This window comes from Coffea arabica, chromosome 2c (genome assembly GCF_036785885.1).
Source record: "Coffea arabica cultivar ET-39 chromosome 2c, Coffea Arabica ET-39 HiFi, whole genome shotgun sequence".
Lineage (NCBI taxonomy): Eukaryota > Viridiplantae > Streptophyta > Magnoliopsida > Gentianales > Rubiaceae > Coffea > Coffea arabica.
In genome coordinates this window covers 12611827-12628324 of record NC_092312.1, presented here as the reverse complement: position 1 = coordinate 12628324, position 16498 = coordinate 12611827, and the positions used below count along the sequence as shown (strand labels likewise).

General features: G+C 34.1%; 2 protein-coding genes across 2 annotated transcripts; both read left to right on the top strand.

Moving 5' to 3' along the window:
* Window positions 1-2218: 2218 nt before the first annotated feature.
* LOC113726091 (cyanidin 3-O-galactoside 2''-O-xylosyltransferase FGGT1) lies at window positions 2219-7211 on the top strand. The gene is made up of 3 exons (XM_027249615.2): window positions 2219-2476; window positions 4022-4081; window positions 5512-7211. The coding sequence occupies exon 3, from the start codon at window positions 5688-5690 to the stop codon at window positions 7053-7055; it is 1368 nt and encodes a 455-aa protein (XP_027105416.1). The 5' UTR covers window positions 2219-2476; window positions 4022-4081; window positions 5512-5687; the 3' UTR covers window positions 7056-7211.
* Window positions 7212-11340: 4129 nt separating this feature from the next.
* LOC113726090 (uncharacterized) lies at window positions 11341-16469 on the top strand. The gene is made up of 8 exons (XM_027249614.2): window positions 11341-11682; window positions 13025-13065; window positions 14725-14790; window positions 14957-15043; window positions 15124-15158; window positions 15302-15387; window positions 16021-16086; window positions 16177-16469. Exons 1-8 carry the CDS (start codon window positions 11616-11618, stop codon window positions 16209-16211), a joined length of 483 nt encoding a protein of 160 aa, XP_027105415.1. The 5' UTR covers window positions 11341-11615; the 3' UTR covers window positions 16212-16469.
* The last annotated feature ends 29 nt before the right edge of the window (window positions 16470-16498 follow it).

The window sequence follows — 16498 nt, the reverse complement described above, 5'->3', positions numbered from 1 at the left end:
GAAAAACCCTAAAAATATATATATGTGTGTGTGTGTGTGTGTGAATACATTTTGTTTAAACACATATATATGTCTATTTGATTTTGCTTAATAATACGAATAGCATAAATATATGTATATGTCTATTTGATTTCACTTAACAATACAAATACCATATATTATGCGTGATCATTTGATTTCATCTGGTATTAGCTAGTAAAATATCTTGCATTCATTGTCAAGTTGGCCAATAAAATTATTTTCGATCAAGATACAATAAGAATATGCAAATTAAGGTTCTATTGGTAAATATTAGTCATAATCATACAAAAAGAGAAGATAGCCCACAAGTTGGGCCCAATTACATACATGTATTTATGCTATTATTATTAAGTAAAATCAAATAGACATATACATGTGTTTAAAAAAATGTATTCACACATAATTAGTGAGAAATGAAAATTCATTTTTTGAAATGTGAGGGATGGAGAAATTCATTTTGTGAAATGTGAAGGATAAAAAAATCATTTTATAAAATGTGAGGGACGAAAAAATTATTTTATAAAATATGGAGGACTATAGATCAGATTATATAGAATATAATTTGACAAATTTACCCTTAAAAAATGATCACGTGCTTTGCACATGATGAATTCCGGCCAAAAAATGTTCGGAAACCTAGTTAGGGACTAAATTTGACCGATGTGAATATGTAAGAGACATAAAATTATACTTTTAAAAGTGAGAGACGTAAAAAGTTATTTTACAAAATATGAGAGACATTTTGGACGATTTTCCCAATTAAAAATCCGAATTCAATCCTCCACAGTTGTTTGCCAATCTCCCCGCCCAAGATGTGTACTTAAAAAGTTACCCTATTTGACTTTTCTATCCAACTATTCTTGACATATACAGGAGAGGGGGGAGGGCAAAGCAGTCAAAACATTTCACCGCAAAATACCAAGAAAAGACCGAAATGGAAACACAAGCAAGAAGGCCTTCCAAGTTCCACCATAAATAACCATTAATAACAAACCGAAAAATAGGAACTGGACGTTATAATTTTAAATTAATCTTATATATGATGACATTATATATAAGATTTATTCAATATTTTTTAAAAGCTGTGACGTATGTGATTAGAAAATGTGTAAAGAGAATATTTTTAAAAAATTCCATAAAAATGCAATCCGAACTCTCCTTTTGTCTGGGGCAAAAAGGGGAATAAATTTAGATATATATCAATATTGGTATTTTCCAAAAAAAGTTAAGCTAGGTTGTGCCATGTGCCAACTTCCTTACGTGTTCAACCAAGTATGGGCAACAAATTTTTTAAGGGTAATAGCAAAAAATACCAAATCACTTAAGGCAACGCAGTGACAAAAGTTCATCTACAATTGCGGGGGCTTATTATAAAGGAAAAATTACAAAAGGAAGGGAAGAATTTGTTCTAATCGCGCCAATCTTAAACTTTTTCTAAAGGTGCATTTGATAAAATTGAAATTTAAAATCTAAAATTTGAAGTTTGAATCCATTAAATTATTGAATTGTTAAATATTAAATCAAATATATTTGAATAGTTTATCATTTATTTTTTGGAGCAAGTTTTGCTTAAGAAATTCACTGTCAATTAATTAATTCAGACGTTTAATTTTTTATTATCAAACACGTTTGAATATATTAAAATTTGAATCCATTAAGTTTAAGTGTTGAATTGAGTTATCAAACAAGATTTAAATGTGCTATTACATAACGAGTAACAAAACATAAAAGTGCAATTTTGAGAATTGATGCATGTTTCTGTCACTCCAAACTTATCACTCGGGTAGAAAAAGGGGAAGCTTCAGCAACAATCTTTATAATTAATTGACTAATTCACTCTAAACTTTACAAGTGGAAATAAAAAAGGAGAGAGCTTCAGGATTAACAACGTTATGATTACTTTTTTTTTTTTTCAATTTTTTGGGGATTACTTGGTTAATGTCTTCAATGTTATGTGGCGTTCTCCTTTCCTTATTAAGATTTTAATGTGGCATGGTTGGCAGTTGGCACAACGTTTGGAGCATACGCGGCTGGTTCTGAATCGTCTAATAGTGGGCTCCACACTTTGGAAGGCATCAGCATCATCAGCTGCAGAATCGTAGGCTTGGAAGGTTATGTGATAGTTTCCTTGACACCACAATACCAAATTTTGTGAGTTCGCATTCTCAACCTTCTCGAACAAAATCGATAATTGAACACACACACACACACACACTTCCTTTTGGCCTACACCTTTTGCAGAGAACAAGAACAAATGACAGATGCAGATCAGATGAAGGCTCCACCTAAATTTCTAGGAAATCACCTAAATTAGCAACCCTCAGATAGTTTAATAGGGCGTTTCAATTCAAAAGACTTTCTGTTTTCTCTTCATGTCTTTATCTCTCCATCTCTGTAGTTCAGTATTCGGATTGCCACCAAGTTGACAACATACATATGTGATTGTCAATTCAAGGTATGTTTTGTATCCCATAACGTAAGTTTATGCTTATCATACATATTTGTTTCTCTACCTGCTGGTACTGATTTGAGTTCTTCTTTCTTTTTTATTTTCTCTCATTTACATGTAAACTTCAAATTACTGACGGGGGTTCTTATTATTGTAAATGGATGTGTAAGTTTATGCTGATGTTAGGTCAAAATGTTAAAATACTCTCACAAGATTTAGAAAGTAAGAGCTAAATTCTCAAATATATATATATATATATATATGGGGTCTCCCTCTTTTGGTTGAAATTCGTATTATACTTATAAGGCTCTTTCTTGCAACGGTTATGTTTTATGGTTGGGTAATTTATGGGAGGTGGCTGCACGCAAAGCTGTTCGACTTGCAAAAATTTACGGGCTGTATCTTTGAAGGGGATTATGCTTCCATTATTCAAGCCTTGACAAAAGAAGGAGACGATTAGTCAGTGATAGGACCTTTAGTTAATGAAGTTTGATTAGCAGCCTTGTTAGAATTGCATTTTAAAAGTGTTGTGCATGAATTCGCCCATTTTGCCAAATATATATATAGCAACCAATTTGTACTTTTGGTGGAATTTCCATCAGGATTTTGTCAAGCATTTCATGCTAGACGATATCCAACAATTTCAACGATAAAATTTGATTTCGAATCGTATGTTACACAAATAGGTGTAACATCCAAATTACCCTGCTCCTTAAGTGGCATTCATCTTGTAATATTTGGTGCATAATACCACTGGGTTAGTGTACGCTGATATTTCAGTGTAAAGCTGTACCAAATATTAACGAACACCAAGCCAGTGAAACAGCACACCAAATATTGAAAGATGTATAGCATAATATGGGCGTAATATCCACTTGTATAACAGAGAATCTGGAGCCATAAAGCTTGTTTCTTGTTTTATCATGTCAAAAAAAAAAAAAAAAACGCCAAGGGAAGTAGTTATACCTAAGAATATCATTCATCTAATTAAAACATAACTAATTAATTAGTAACTATTGTCATGAAAATTTTTTTTGACCAATACGTATCTGATAACAAAGTGTCAAACCACCAAACTTTCACCCATATCTTCACCAGATCGACTTGAAGTTTCTACAAGTTGGGTAGGTTTGAGTTTGGGGTAATATTACAACGTTCTTTGGCTCTAAAACTGGTTAGAATTTGTTCCAAATTTCGCAGCTAGCCTTCAGATTGTTTAATGGCACATTTACATTTAAAAAGAAGATCTACCTTCTGTTTTCTCATTAATTATAACAACAATGATAATCATAGTAGTAATAACAATAATGCAGATTATTATATAACAGATAACAAGAGGAACTTGGAAAATATTGTACTTGTAACTCTCCCATAAAGGATGCATGAAACCTGGAAAAATTCTATCAGAAACTTTTCAAGCATGGTAGTTACATGTTCCTTCCAAGTTCCAAACCAGCCCCATCTTCATCATTCAGTATAAAGATGTATTAATTTCTCTGGTCATTTTCTCAGCATATACCTCTATACATCTTTATCTCTCTATCCCTGCAGTTCAATGTTCGGATCTCCACCAAGTTGACAATAGATCTACCTATGGGGTTATCAATTCAGGTATGTTCTCATATCATATTCATTTCTATACTTGTTGGTGTTTTGAGCTTTTCTCATTATTGTACATGCGCACGCGCACATATATATACACATACATGTACATGTGTGTATGCGCGCACGTGCCAATATAAGCACAAATGAATGTGAATTGGATCAAAAACACAAATGATTGGAGGACATATACTATCAGATTGACGCTTTTCCATCGATTCTCAGTTTATCCAGGACCACTCAACTCTTTCCCCTCCACTCTTGATCTCCAGATCTGCATACAAATGAACAAAAGTAGAATTCCAAAATTCCAGACCTACCGAGCAATTGGAGACGTTTTATTTAAGGATTTTCCAGATTAAACTGTCTTTGCTCTCACATATTAGATGACCTAACAAAAATTGCCGCTACAGTTGTTGGACTATCATTTTTTGCTCGTGTGATGTTATTCAGATTCTTTTATTTTTTTAGCGTCAAAATTTAGAAGTACTCCTATAAGATTTTGAATGCAAGAGATAGTTTCTCCATTGAATAGTTTCTCCATTGAAAACTGGGATGAGTTAATATATTCCTCAGTTGGTTAAAATCCATATTGTGCTTATAAAAAAAAAAAGGCCATGGAAGAAGTCAGAATAATTTTTTCAATAAAAAGGGGTGCCATTCTTATCATAACCAGATTCATTGGTATGGTAGACCATAAAGAAGAAAAACGTAAACTGTGGGAAAAAACGGACAGAAACAAAAAGGTTAAGAGGATGAGCAGATGTGGCAATGTTTCGACACATTTAATGTTTCTTTCTAGCGATGGTTGCGTTTTATGATTGGATAATTTTACCTTAGATGTGTTCTCTGCTTCGACAGATGATGTGAGTCAATGAAAATTTTATTTTCATTTTAAAAAAGGAAAAAAAGAAATGGAAAAATCAATATAATGTTGCATATACACTTGCAGGTAGTGGAAAATCGGCAGGACCATTTTAACGATAGATTTCTGTATTACCATGTACTATATTTCTGCTTCCTTTCCTTGCATGCCAAGAAATAAAATAAAAGCACTAGTGGATCACCAGTATCCATTTCCTTGTCGATCCATTCATTGTATGTTCTAGCAAAATTTTTATACTGCTTAATTAGCTAGCTTTATTTTTCCTTTTCCTTTTTTCCAGTTAATATTATAAGCTAGCTTGATTTTATCTCGAGAATAAAGCATTTGAATCCCTAGCTTATTATTTCTCATGGCTGAGTTACCATGCTAAAGAAAAAAGAATGTAGAGCTCAAATTGTTATTAGAATATTTTTGCAAGGTAACTGAGGTAAAAATACCTTAAGCATACCTCCCCAATCAAGAAAAATAAGCAGGCATATATACTAAGATAGCAAACTAGAAACTAGCATCTCCATCTCCTCTGAGACTGAATAGAAATTGATATCTTATGCAGGTAAGCACTTGGAGATACACATAGTAACATGAAAAATGTTGGATAGGTTCAGCATCAATAGTCGAGAGAGTGAATAGTGAAAAGTGTGTACATGACCTAATTTGAATTCCATCCATCAAGTGTCCTTCCCAACTCTCTTCTGCTCTTTCCACAAGACGAAGCACAAGGACATAGAAATGGTGGATGACAAACACAATTCTATGAGCATTGTTATGTACCCGTGGTTTGCCATGGGTCATCTCACTGCATTTCTTCATTTGTCTAACAAGCTTGCTGACGGAGGCCACAAAATCTTCTTCTTGCTGCCCACAAAAACACAAGCCCAGTTGAAACAGTTCAATCTCTATCCAGACCTCATCAACTTCATACCCTTATGTGTTCCTCAAGTTGAAGGCCTTCCTCCTGGTGCAGAAACCACTGCTGACATTACTTTTCATTTGCAACCTAATCTGCGCCTAGCCATGGATAACACACAGCCCCAGATTGAATCTATTCTCCAAGAGATCAAACCCCAGGTTGTTTTCTTTGATTTTACACATTGGTTGCCAAAACTGGCTAGGCATTTAGGCATTAAATCCATCTTCTTTATCACAACGAGCTCTGCAATGTCCGGCTACACCTTTCGCAGAGAACAGACGACAGATGCTGATCTGATGAAGGCTCCGCCTGGTTTTCCTTCTTCCTGCATTAAGCTCCTTAGTCATGAAGCACGTGGATTGAATTTTGCTGGAAAGGTTAAGGAGATTGGCAGTGGTTTGTCGTTCCTGGAGCGCCTGTTAATAAGTGCTGAGGATTGTGATGCCATAGGCTTCAAGACTTGTAGAGAAATGGAAGGCCCTTATTGTGAGTTTATTGAAAGAGAGTTCAAGAAGCCGGTCATTCTTGCTGGACCTGTACTGCCAGAGCAGCCAACCACAACTCTGGAAGAAAAATGGGAAAAGTGGCTGAGTGGATTCAAAGCTAAAAGTGCGATTTTCTGTGCATTTGGCAGTGAATGCAGACTACAAAAGGATCAGTTTCAAGAACTACTTAAGGGACTTGAGCTAACAGGTCTGCCCTTTTTGGCTGCCCTTAAACCACCTATAGGATCTGAGACCATTGAAATGGCTTTACCAGAGGGTTTCAACGAGAGAATTCAAGGAAGAGGTGTCGTTTATGGAGGTTGGGTGCAACAACAATTGATTTTGGCGCACTCTTCTGTGGGGTGTTTTGTTACTCATTGTGGTTCAGGATCATTATCAGAGGGTTTGGTGAATGAGTGCCAGATGGTGCTGCTGCCACAATTTGGAGATCAATTCATCAATGCAAGACTTATGGGTGGAGATCTTAGAGTTGGAGTCGAAGTGGAGAAAGGCGATGAAGATGGATTGTTTACAAAAGAAGGTGTTTGCAAAGCTATAAGAATGGTGATGGATGATGGCAGTGAGATTGGAAAGGAGGTGAGAGCTAACCATGCTAAATGGAGGGATTTCTTGTTAAGAGAAGGCACCGAAAGTTCTTATATTGATGAGTTTATTAACAAGATGAAAGGGCTGTTGAACTAATGGTGGATTAATTACATATTAAAATTCCATTGTGAATCCATTTCATTCCTCATGTCTGGCTATTGAATTTAAACAACTCGGACTCCTTCTTCTGAACTTTGTTGAATTCTCCAGTAAAAGATAATGTAGCAGGATCAACATTTTTTGCCGCGCTCATTTTCTATCGAGATGATCAAATATATCCTGTAATTACAAATTTGCGTACAATTCTCATCGTTATCTTGGAGTTTACTTTTGTGATGTGATGTTTTCTTCCCTGTTTATAACGCTAAGTAGGAAATTAATTAATATAACCTGATGGTTTGGCATGTATAAGTGTAAGTATTAATCAAGTGCAAATTTCAATTATCTCCAGTTTTGTGGATGGTATTTCTTAGCATCTTTTTATACAATTTGGCACTCAAGAATTATGCTCTTTTTGACATGCATGTGATTAATTATCCCATACACTCTATGATCCTTTTTGTCTTTGTTGTCTTACAATTGAAATTGTCCTAAGTAATAACCTTAATTACTTGTTAGAGTTATCAAGCCGTTCTGATCTTTTACATGCTGTTGACCGCTGAAACAAATGGAACTAAACCAAACACTACTCGATGATCTTTACTAATAATGACTAAATTAAAGATGGCCAAGTTTAGTCGTCTTTAATTTGTTCTGGTAACCACATCCGAAAACTGACAAATGAAATCTTAGAATGATTTTCTTTGTTAACTCTTTTTCTTTGCTTAGAATTGATAAAGGCCTTGCTTTCATTATCTCGATTCATTCCTGACCGTGTAATACTTTACTAAGATATATGCAATTTCCCCAAACTTGAATGTTGTCTAAGAAAACAAAAACGGAATAGTAGACCCTCAAATTTTGCTCCTCATAGTGGCTATCTAGTAGTATCTAAGCACCGTCCATATATACTTTGATTGAATTCTGAAACAGAGAATCATCCAATCGTCCATAAGCCCCCCAATATTAGTCTCTTTCATTTTCGTTTATATCTTTTATAGGTTCCTAAGCTAAATCGAATATGTCCTTGTAACACCTGGAGAGCAAAATTCAAGACTAAATCAGAACTCAGACAAAATTACATTACACTGGGAAAAAACTTTTTTCCTCGATCTGTAATATTTTATGAGTTGGGCTTTAGTAGGACCAAATTATTTTGTTCAAAACATTAAACTGTTGGGCACAAATTTGCCCGTCAAAGTTCACAAGCCCAAGGCCTGTTATCGGCTCGCGCGTCACGTTATTGATCAGATGTTCAGGCGGCCCCGGCTCATTGCTGCTCTCTAATTTTCATTTTTACTTTTTTTGGTTAATTTATTGAAATAAAACTGTTCCTAATATAAAAAGCTATTGCATCCTCTCAAAGAGAAAAAAAAAAAAAAGAATTTTCATTATGTAAACTAAATGGATCATTTGTATTATTTTAAAAGAAAATAGAGTTTTTTTTTTTATTTTACCAGCAAACTCCGTCGACAAGGTGAGGATGCCAGCCTCTTGTTTTATTAATAAAAATGGAAAATAATTACAAAGAATTTAAGAAAATACCAAACAAAGAGCTCAAGAACTTCCTAACATAGGAGTACTACTCCTTTTACAAAAAAAATGTACGTATTGATGAAAACCCTTTACAATCTAATAACATTGATGTCCAAATAATTCAAGGAAGCTGGTGATATGACGTGCAATAAAGCTCAGAGGAAAATTGCAAGTTTGCCAATTTATTCGCCGCTGGATTGGCCTCTCTAAAATTACGTGAAGTCGAAGATGAAAAGGAATTTAACAAAACTCTTATCCTTTGCAATGTATCGTACAATGGCCACTTCGACATCATCCTTGAATTCATCAAACGGACCAAAAGAGAGTTTAATTTCTTCAATTTTGTGTAATAAAAAAATAAGTACAAGATTAAAGCATGGATATCCTTATACTATATAAGAATGAGTTTAGGATAAAGATGATCTTTGGATTTTAAATACAAGGGTAGGGTTATTTTGGGAATGTGAGAGTGTTTGAAGTGCAATTAGAGCATTGAATATGAGTCATTGTAGTTAATTTGGTTTTGTTGTAATTATTTAGATGTCCTTTTAAACATTCAAAGCTAGGGGTAAGTTTGACATGTAACAGTGTTCGATATCCGATCCAACATTGGGTACAATTGAATTTACCTTGTGTTTTAGTAAAATTACATAAAAGCCCTTCTAATCATTTAATTGTATTAATATCCAAGTCTTTTAATTTTCTGAAGCCTTTCTCATCAGTTATTTGCAAACTTATTATATATAGATGTTAATACATAATTAATGCCAATTAGTAGAGAAGTTTGGTTACTTGACGATTACCATGGCAACTCTCATCTATTCAAATTCATTTTATTTACTTATAGTTTTGTTCCATCACAATCATGCAACCTATTTGTTTCTCAATAGGTACGTTTTCTTTAGTCAATCTACTTTTTGGTTGAAGAAATCTATAATCTTGCAAGTTGTATATGAAATAAATTTTTAGTGTTTTAATTCAATTATCCATGTTAGACAAGCTTAATAGGGAGAAGATCACATTTGCTAATTGTTATTTGTGGTTTAAAATAAGTTTATCATCATAAAATTTTCCATTTATAGATTGTAGCTACTTCTTTTGTTGTTTTTAACTATTAGTTATGGTAATTTTCAAATCGTTTACTATTTTATTGATGATTCCATCTAGGCAAATTTTCACTTCATTTGATTTGCTGCAAATCTACTTAAAACTATCTACTTAAAACTATTTTGCTGCAAATCTAAAAGTATGTATTTCATTACTTTTAATTGTTTTCTTGAATTGAGTGGATTGAGACGCTTTAGTACTTTTTTGAGGTAATTATTCCTCTAAACTAGCATGTTAGGTGTTGTATATTTTTGCAATTAGCTCAAAAACTGATGTTTCGTGATTGTAACCCTTATTGAGGAGATTCTTTGTTATATGCCCTAAATCATACAATAAATCATAATTGATTGATTGGTCAATGTGGAGGTTTCGTGATGATATATCCTTGAAATCAATATAAAATCAAGAATTTGGCTTGCAAGAACCGAAATTCCACCAGCAATGATTTCTTTAAGTATGTAATTGTCCAAATCTCATTTGTATGACAAGATAATGTGGTGGATTGCCCTCATATCAAGATTAAATTCAAACTAAACAATAGATTTTAATATTCCTAAAGTGCATAAGCGGATATAAGTAGGTTTTTTATTCTACTAGATTATATGCAAAGTGGTTGATCGTATCTTATAATTATGTTTCATTGCATATTATATATTTTGACTAATGATTTTTCTGTTTAATATTACATAATAAAATTGTCATACTTCAATTCTTATACTACAAAATATCAAATAATAATTATTAACCATCTCTAATTACAAGCACTAAACTCCCGCGCGTTGTGCGGGCTTTTTCCCCCAGTAATGTTCTAAATTGCACATTCAACTCTTAAATTGGATCTTTTTTTCATCTCTTTGGTATTGAAGGGTTATGACTGTATTTTGATATACTAGTCCAATTGAAATTGTGTGGGCAGTTACAATAAATTGCTTATCTCAAATATAGAACATCAGAGCTAACTTGAACAAACTTCATAGTGTTCTCATCTCTATTATTGAATCAAACTTAGAAATATATATATATATATATATATATCCTAACACAATGTACACAAATGCATCCCCTATCCATGAATTCTTATACTTTTCTAGTAGGATCTCGTTGAAAATATATGATTCACAAGGCGCAAGTTTCACCCTATCTAAAATTAAGTTTAAAATTGCAATCCAAGTTTGGTATGACCTTTTCTAATGTTAATTTGTTTAATGGTTATAACTCCATGAAAAAAAAGTAAGAGGTCGAATTGAGTTTAGTCAATTAGCATCAATCGACATTGATTTATCATCAATCAAACTAAAATCGAATAAACTTTATCATTGACTAATTTCTCAAATACATATCAATCTGATTGATTTATTATTAATCAAACTAAAGCAGAATAAAGTTTATTATCGAATAACTTCTCAAGTACATATCGATTTTCAATTAAGAAGCATAAAATACAATAATATTAACATTGTGCTAAGCAATGTAGATTCAAGCTTGGCTCTTTCAAACACAATTTTAACAATGCAAATTATTTGACGTCTAGCAACAATATAGAGAGGAGTAAAGGGATATTATATGCAAATATGGCAATAGTTGGAGGTGAAAGTTGAAAGTAACCCGTGATAAAAAGTGAATCCGCTTTTGTTCAAGTATCCGGGGCGTTTTACATTCCAATATTCCCCTTCCACTACAATCCATGAATATCTCCCGCAGCGCTTCCCACAACTAGTGAGGGTTCTTTGCCGATAAAAAAACTTATTCCCATTTAGCAGAAAGAACCCAGAACCACCCCCCAAAGAATCTTCTTGCTCTTGTTCTTTTGCCTCTTCTTCAGGAGCAGAGGATTAACTGATTATTTCGTTTCTGTGGTTCCATTTTTGCGTTTGAAATTCTCAGTTATTTTCACAGACTCGAAGCAGACAAAAGATGGGAAGGGGAAAGTTTAAGGGAAAGCCCACCGGTCGCCGCCAATTCTCTACTCCTGAAGAGATGAGTATGTCACTGCTTATTTGGTTTGGATGGAATTAAGTCGGAAATTTCCAGTTTCTGATTGTGGATCTGATTTTTTATTAGATAGATTGATTGAAGGTTTACTTAAATTGGGTCTGTTGTTTGGTTTAGTTTGCAAGCTGTTGGGATCTCTCAGCTGACTTTTGGCTGATCTGTATGATGGGTTTGGTTAATTAGATACATACGTATACATACTATATTGTTTGAATAAAAAATTTATGTCTAAGGTTGGATTTCTTTTGAGAAATTGAGTTCGGAATTTTGTTGTCTTATTAAGATTGGGCTGCTGTAAAGTGTAATTGACTAATTCTGAAACCAACTTTCTGTTGGGTCGGATGGATTGAGAACAAAATTGTCTAGTATTCACGCGGACTAGATTCACGATAAGCTTATACTATCACTTATTTTGAATAAATAAAATAAAGAAGACTGTATCATCCAACGTTTGTGTTCCCGTCCATTGTTTGAGATATTACAGTACAGCACAGCTGTGTAGAGTACAGTTGCGTATTAGATTAATAATTGCCTTAATAAGAGAATTTGGTAGCATGGTAGATAGTGTGGTTATCCGTATTAATTATCAGAAATTTGTACTGTGTCTTGTAAGAAATGGCTATGTGCTTGGTAATCTATGAGTTTGGAAGTATATTACTGAAGATGTTGAGAAGGAAGTAGAGAAGTCTAATTAGGAACTATGTACAGAGTTAATAACTTGTGATTTAGTCTTAACAATAGTTTTGGACAATGTCTAATTCTGATCATGTGATTTAGTCTAATATTGGCATTTGTACATGGTGCAGCGGTCAAGTTTGTTGTGCAACTCATATATAGTGTACTGACCTGTCTTTGACTTGTACATGTGAATTTGGATATTACACGGCCAGGCTTGATTTTGGTATAGCAGTTGTTGAGTTTAAGGTTCTTATAAAGAAGCTTTCATTTACTGAAGAGTGTCAGATTAGTTCATTTGGAGGACCTATTTCTTCTTCATTTTATTTCATGTTTGGGTCCTTTTTGCATGATAAGGGGGCTTTCTTTTTAGCTTTATTTTGTCATCATACATTTTTTTTTTTGGAGTGGAAGGGGTTATTTAGGAATCTGAACTATGCTTGAATCTCTTGATATTTCAGTGTGAGTGGCTTATTAAATTGTAGTCTCTAAAGAAGCTACCGAATTAATAAGTTTCATTATGGAAACTGAAAATCATGCTGTCCATTGTAGTTTCTCACATGTGTTTGAAAATTTCATACATGTGGATTAAGGGTTTGTATTGAAGTAATATACAGTTGCTTAACATAGCTTTGTTTCCTCTGACAATGTAACAGTTGCTGGAACATCTGCTTCTCGTCCTCGCACATTCAGACAGGTAGATATATTTGCTTTGAACTCCGGTATATAACAACTCACTGATGGTATTCTACAAATCTCTTTTCTACAGGCTATTCATCTTTGGTTGGGGATGCTTACCCTTTCCTTAAATTCTCCATGATCCGTTTTACGTAATTAATATATATTTATTGACTGGTGATCTGCAAAACATTGAGAACTAAATATCTGAACATTAATCAATGGGATTATTTGGGGTCATGGCTTCAAGTCTACATAACTTAATGGAAAATGAGTTTTGGATGTTCTGTATTGTACTTGTTAAACCTATAGAAGTGACTAACTAGGGATGCAGTTGATAAGACAGCATCAGAATGCTTAAGATGTGCACAAAAACTTTTGAGTTACTTGATAAGTGTTAAAAAGATAATTTTGCTATCTGGTGTTCAAACACAAATCATTAGTGATGTTTGATAAATTAACTGTATATAGGGAGTCTCGAACTTTACCATTTTGCTGGGCCAAGTAATTGACTTGTGTGTGAAGAGGCATGAGGATGTGAAGGAAGGGTATCGGGGGAACCTTGTCCTCGTACAAATTTATCTCTCCATGTGTGCATATCATTTGATGCATCATGTTATGTCACAATGGATATTACAAATTCTTATAAAATGTGAAATACTATTTGAAAAGAAGTATAATTTATTTAAGTAAATGCCCCCTTATATTCATTTCGAAAATAATAGGGGTCAGTAAGATTATGCTTTCTATTGACTGCGGAGGATTGTAATGATACCTTACTTGTAACAAAGAAGGAAAAATTCAATTTTGCTGCAGAATTGAACTTTGAAGTGCTGAAAAAAGCAATTCACATTATTATACCAAACATTATTCAGCACATAACCACATCGAGAGCTCAGTTGGCAAGCAATTAGGTTACTGTATTGAAAGTGTAATGTTCAGAAAGCTGATACCCCTGGCTTGTATTCCCCAGAGATAATTAGGCAGGGAAGGCTCAAGTTGTGATATATGGAAGGGGGATGCAGAGGAAGAGAGTGTGTGGATAGGGACGAGTTTGAAGAGTGACTCTTATGATGGGTTGGAGGAAAAGTTCTAGTGGTATATAAGTTAAATGCGTCTTTAAGGTTCAAGTGAATCACTTGCTAGGGATTAATTTTTGTTGGCTTTCATTTTGAGATACATCAGTCTAGGATTTCTATCATAGTTATCAAATTGTTTTAGATTATTAAGTCCAATTGTCCTCGCCCTGTCCATCCACCAACACAGAGGGACAGAGAAGTTGAAGAGATGATGCAGTTATTAAATGCCTCTTAAATGTACAAATAAGTGGAATAAAATGCCAATGGTAGTCGATTTACTCTTGGTGGATTATGTCAGATTTGGCATAGTTTTGTAGGCTTCTAGGTAAGAGGTGATGTCAATGTATTATGTGTTGGATGGGACAGGATAGTTGAACGGTTTCAAGCTGTTACTTATCTGTTTCCATTTTGTGAATATTAAATGTCCATTTGTGCTTTCATAAATGCTTGGGATCTAAAGGTTTTCTGAGACTGTATGTTGATTGGGAAACCCCCCCCCCCCCCGCCCAAAAAAAACACAACAAAAAAGAAAAAGAAAAAGGTATTCTGGTGCTGCTCTTTCTGACAAACACATTTTGTTAAATCTGTGATGCCTTCAGGAAGAAGCTCAAGTGGAAGAAGATGTGAGATCAGAGGAAGAGTCTGAAGAGGAATCTGAGGATGAGGTGGAACTAAGTAAATTGTGGCTTTGTATTGCATGAATAGTATCTCTTTTTAAATTACTGTATTGCATAGTTTAGTGCGATTTATAGTTCTTTGCAGAAAAGGCAGGTGCTTTAACTTACAATTCTTTTTTTTTTTTTCTTTTTTTTTGGTATTTTCTTTTGTCAGGAGAAGCGTAAAGGCACCCAGGGTGTTATTCAGATTGAGAATCCCAATTTGGCTAAGCCAAAAAATGTGAAAGCTAGAGACATTGATGTAAGAGAGCCTCAAATGATGTGTACACTCTTTTGATTATATCATGGTATCTAGGTTGAACCGTTCCTTGTGTTTTGCAGATGGAGAAAACAACTGAACTTTCACGTCGTGAAAGGTTTGTAATGGTTACTCGTCTATTCTTCTAGTAGTCTACATTGATTATATCAAGCATTTCCTATTTTTATTGTTTGTTTTTGCAGTAGGTGGTTCATGTTTGAATTTTTTTCTGCAATTCTAACAAACTTTTCTTGTTTGCAGAGAGGAGATAGAAAGACAGAAAGCCCATGAAAGGTATATGAAGCTTCAAGAACAGGGGAAAACAGAACAAGCGAGGAAAGATTTAGGTATGCTATTTGCAGTTTGCAACTGAGTTTTGTTAGAAGGTGTTATCTTTGAATTTTTCCATTTAAATTAGAAAATTTAGCATGTCACATAACTCTTAAAAGATCTTGGAGCATGGTTTTTGTACAACTCAATCTGATCCATCTTAAATTGAATGCGCTCATCTACAACTTGCATGATGCTGGAGCAGTATATGTTATTATAGTTGATGGGTTTTTGAAGCATAAGAGTGGGATCTCTTTTATTGATATGTTTCTGTTGCTAACTTAATAACCTTGTTTGGCACTATAAAAATCTGAGGTCCATTGGTTTTGTAAATGCCATATAGTTTCCTGCACAAACTTGAGCCTTGGCCTTGTTTGCTTGTAGATTTGAAATCTGGAAAAAATCTAGCATCTTCTCCATTCATTCCCAGTGTTTTCTTTCCTTTTTCTTTGTGTTTGGCATACTAATATGTGATTGCCTTTGTGGATTAGGACTTCTAAGCGTGACACTGACTTATTATCTTTGTTTCATTCTTTGCGGATGAGATGATGATTGATTGGCTGATATACTCGGCCTTGAATGCTGCTTAGTTTTGAAAGATGATGTACTTCCACAAAACTTATGTCGACTAAACATTGTTGAACTTGCAGAACGCTTAGCCCTTATAAGGCAACAAAGAGCAGAGGCTGCTAAAAAACGTGAAGAGGAGAAAGCTGGTAGTTTTCATTTTTTTAACTGTTCAACATGCTATTTTATTTATCCCGAGTCTACAACTTGAGGCTAAGTCTCGTTGATTACTCTTGCAGCCAAAGAGCAGAAGAAGGTGGAAGCTCGCAAATGAGGTTGATAGATTCCAAGATATGAAATTAGTATTTTGATGGTTTAAAAGCAGTTAGTAGTTTCTACAGTTAAAGATTGTTATACAGCCATGTTGGCCAATTGTTAAGACTGGTGTTTCTCATAAGTTTGACAATTCGTGGTTGTTGAAACAGGATCAATACCTTTCAGTATTTTTGCCTTATGTTCTGTAACACAAGTTACACAATGGCGTATATTTGGCCTTAACGGTTCTATGAAGTGTATGCCTGTCTTTGTTGAATTACGGAAATTCTGAAACAAAATGGGATC

Coding starts and splice junctions, on each gene's coding strand:
- LOC113726091 (XM_027249615.2), top strand. CDS start 5,688: ATGGTGGATGACAAACACAATTCTATGAGCATTGTTATGTACCCGTGG.
- LOC113726090 (XM_027249614.2), top strand. CDS start 11,616: ATGGGAAGGGGAAAGTTTAAGGGAAAGCCCACCGGTCGCCGCCAATTC. Junction 15,044..15,123: donor TGAAAGCTAGAGACATTGAT/GTAAGAGAGCCT, acceptor TGTGTTTTGCAG/ATGGAGAAAACAACTGAACT. Junction 15,388..16,020: donor ACAAGCGAGGAAAGATTTAG/GTATGCTATTTG, acceptor TTGAACTTGCAG/AACGCTTAGCCCTTATAAGG.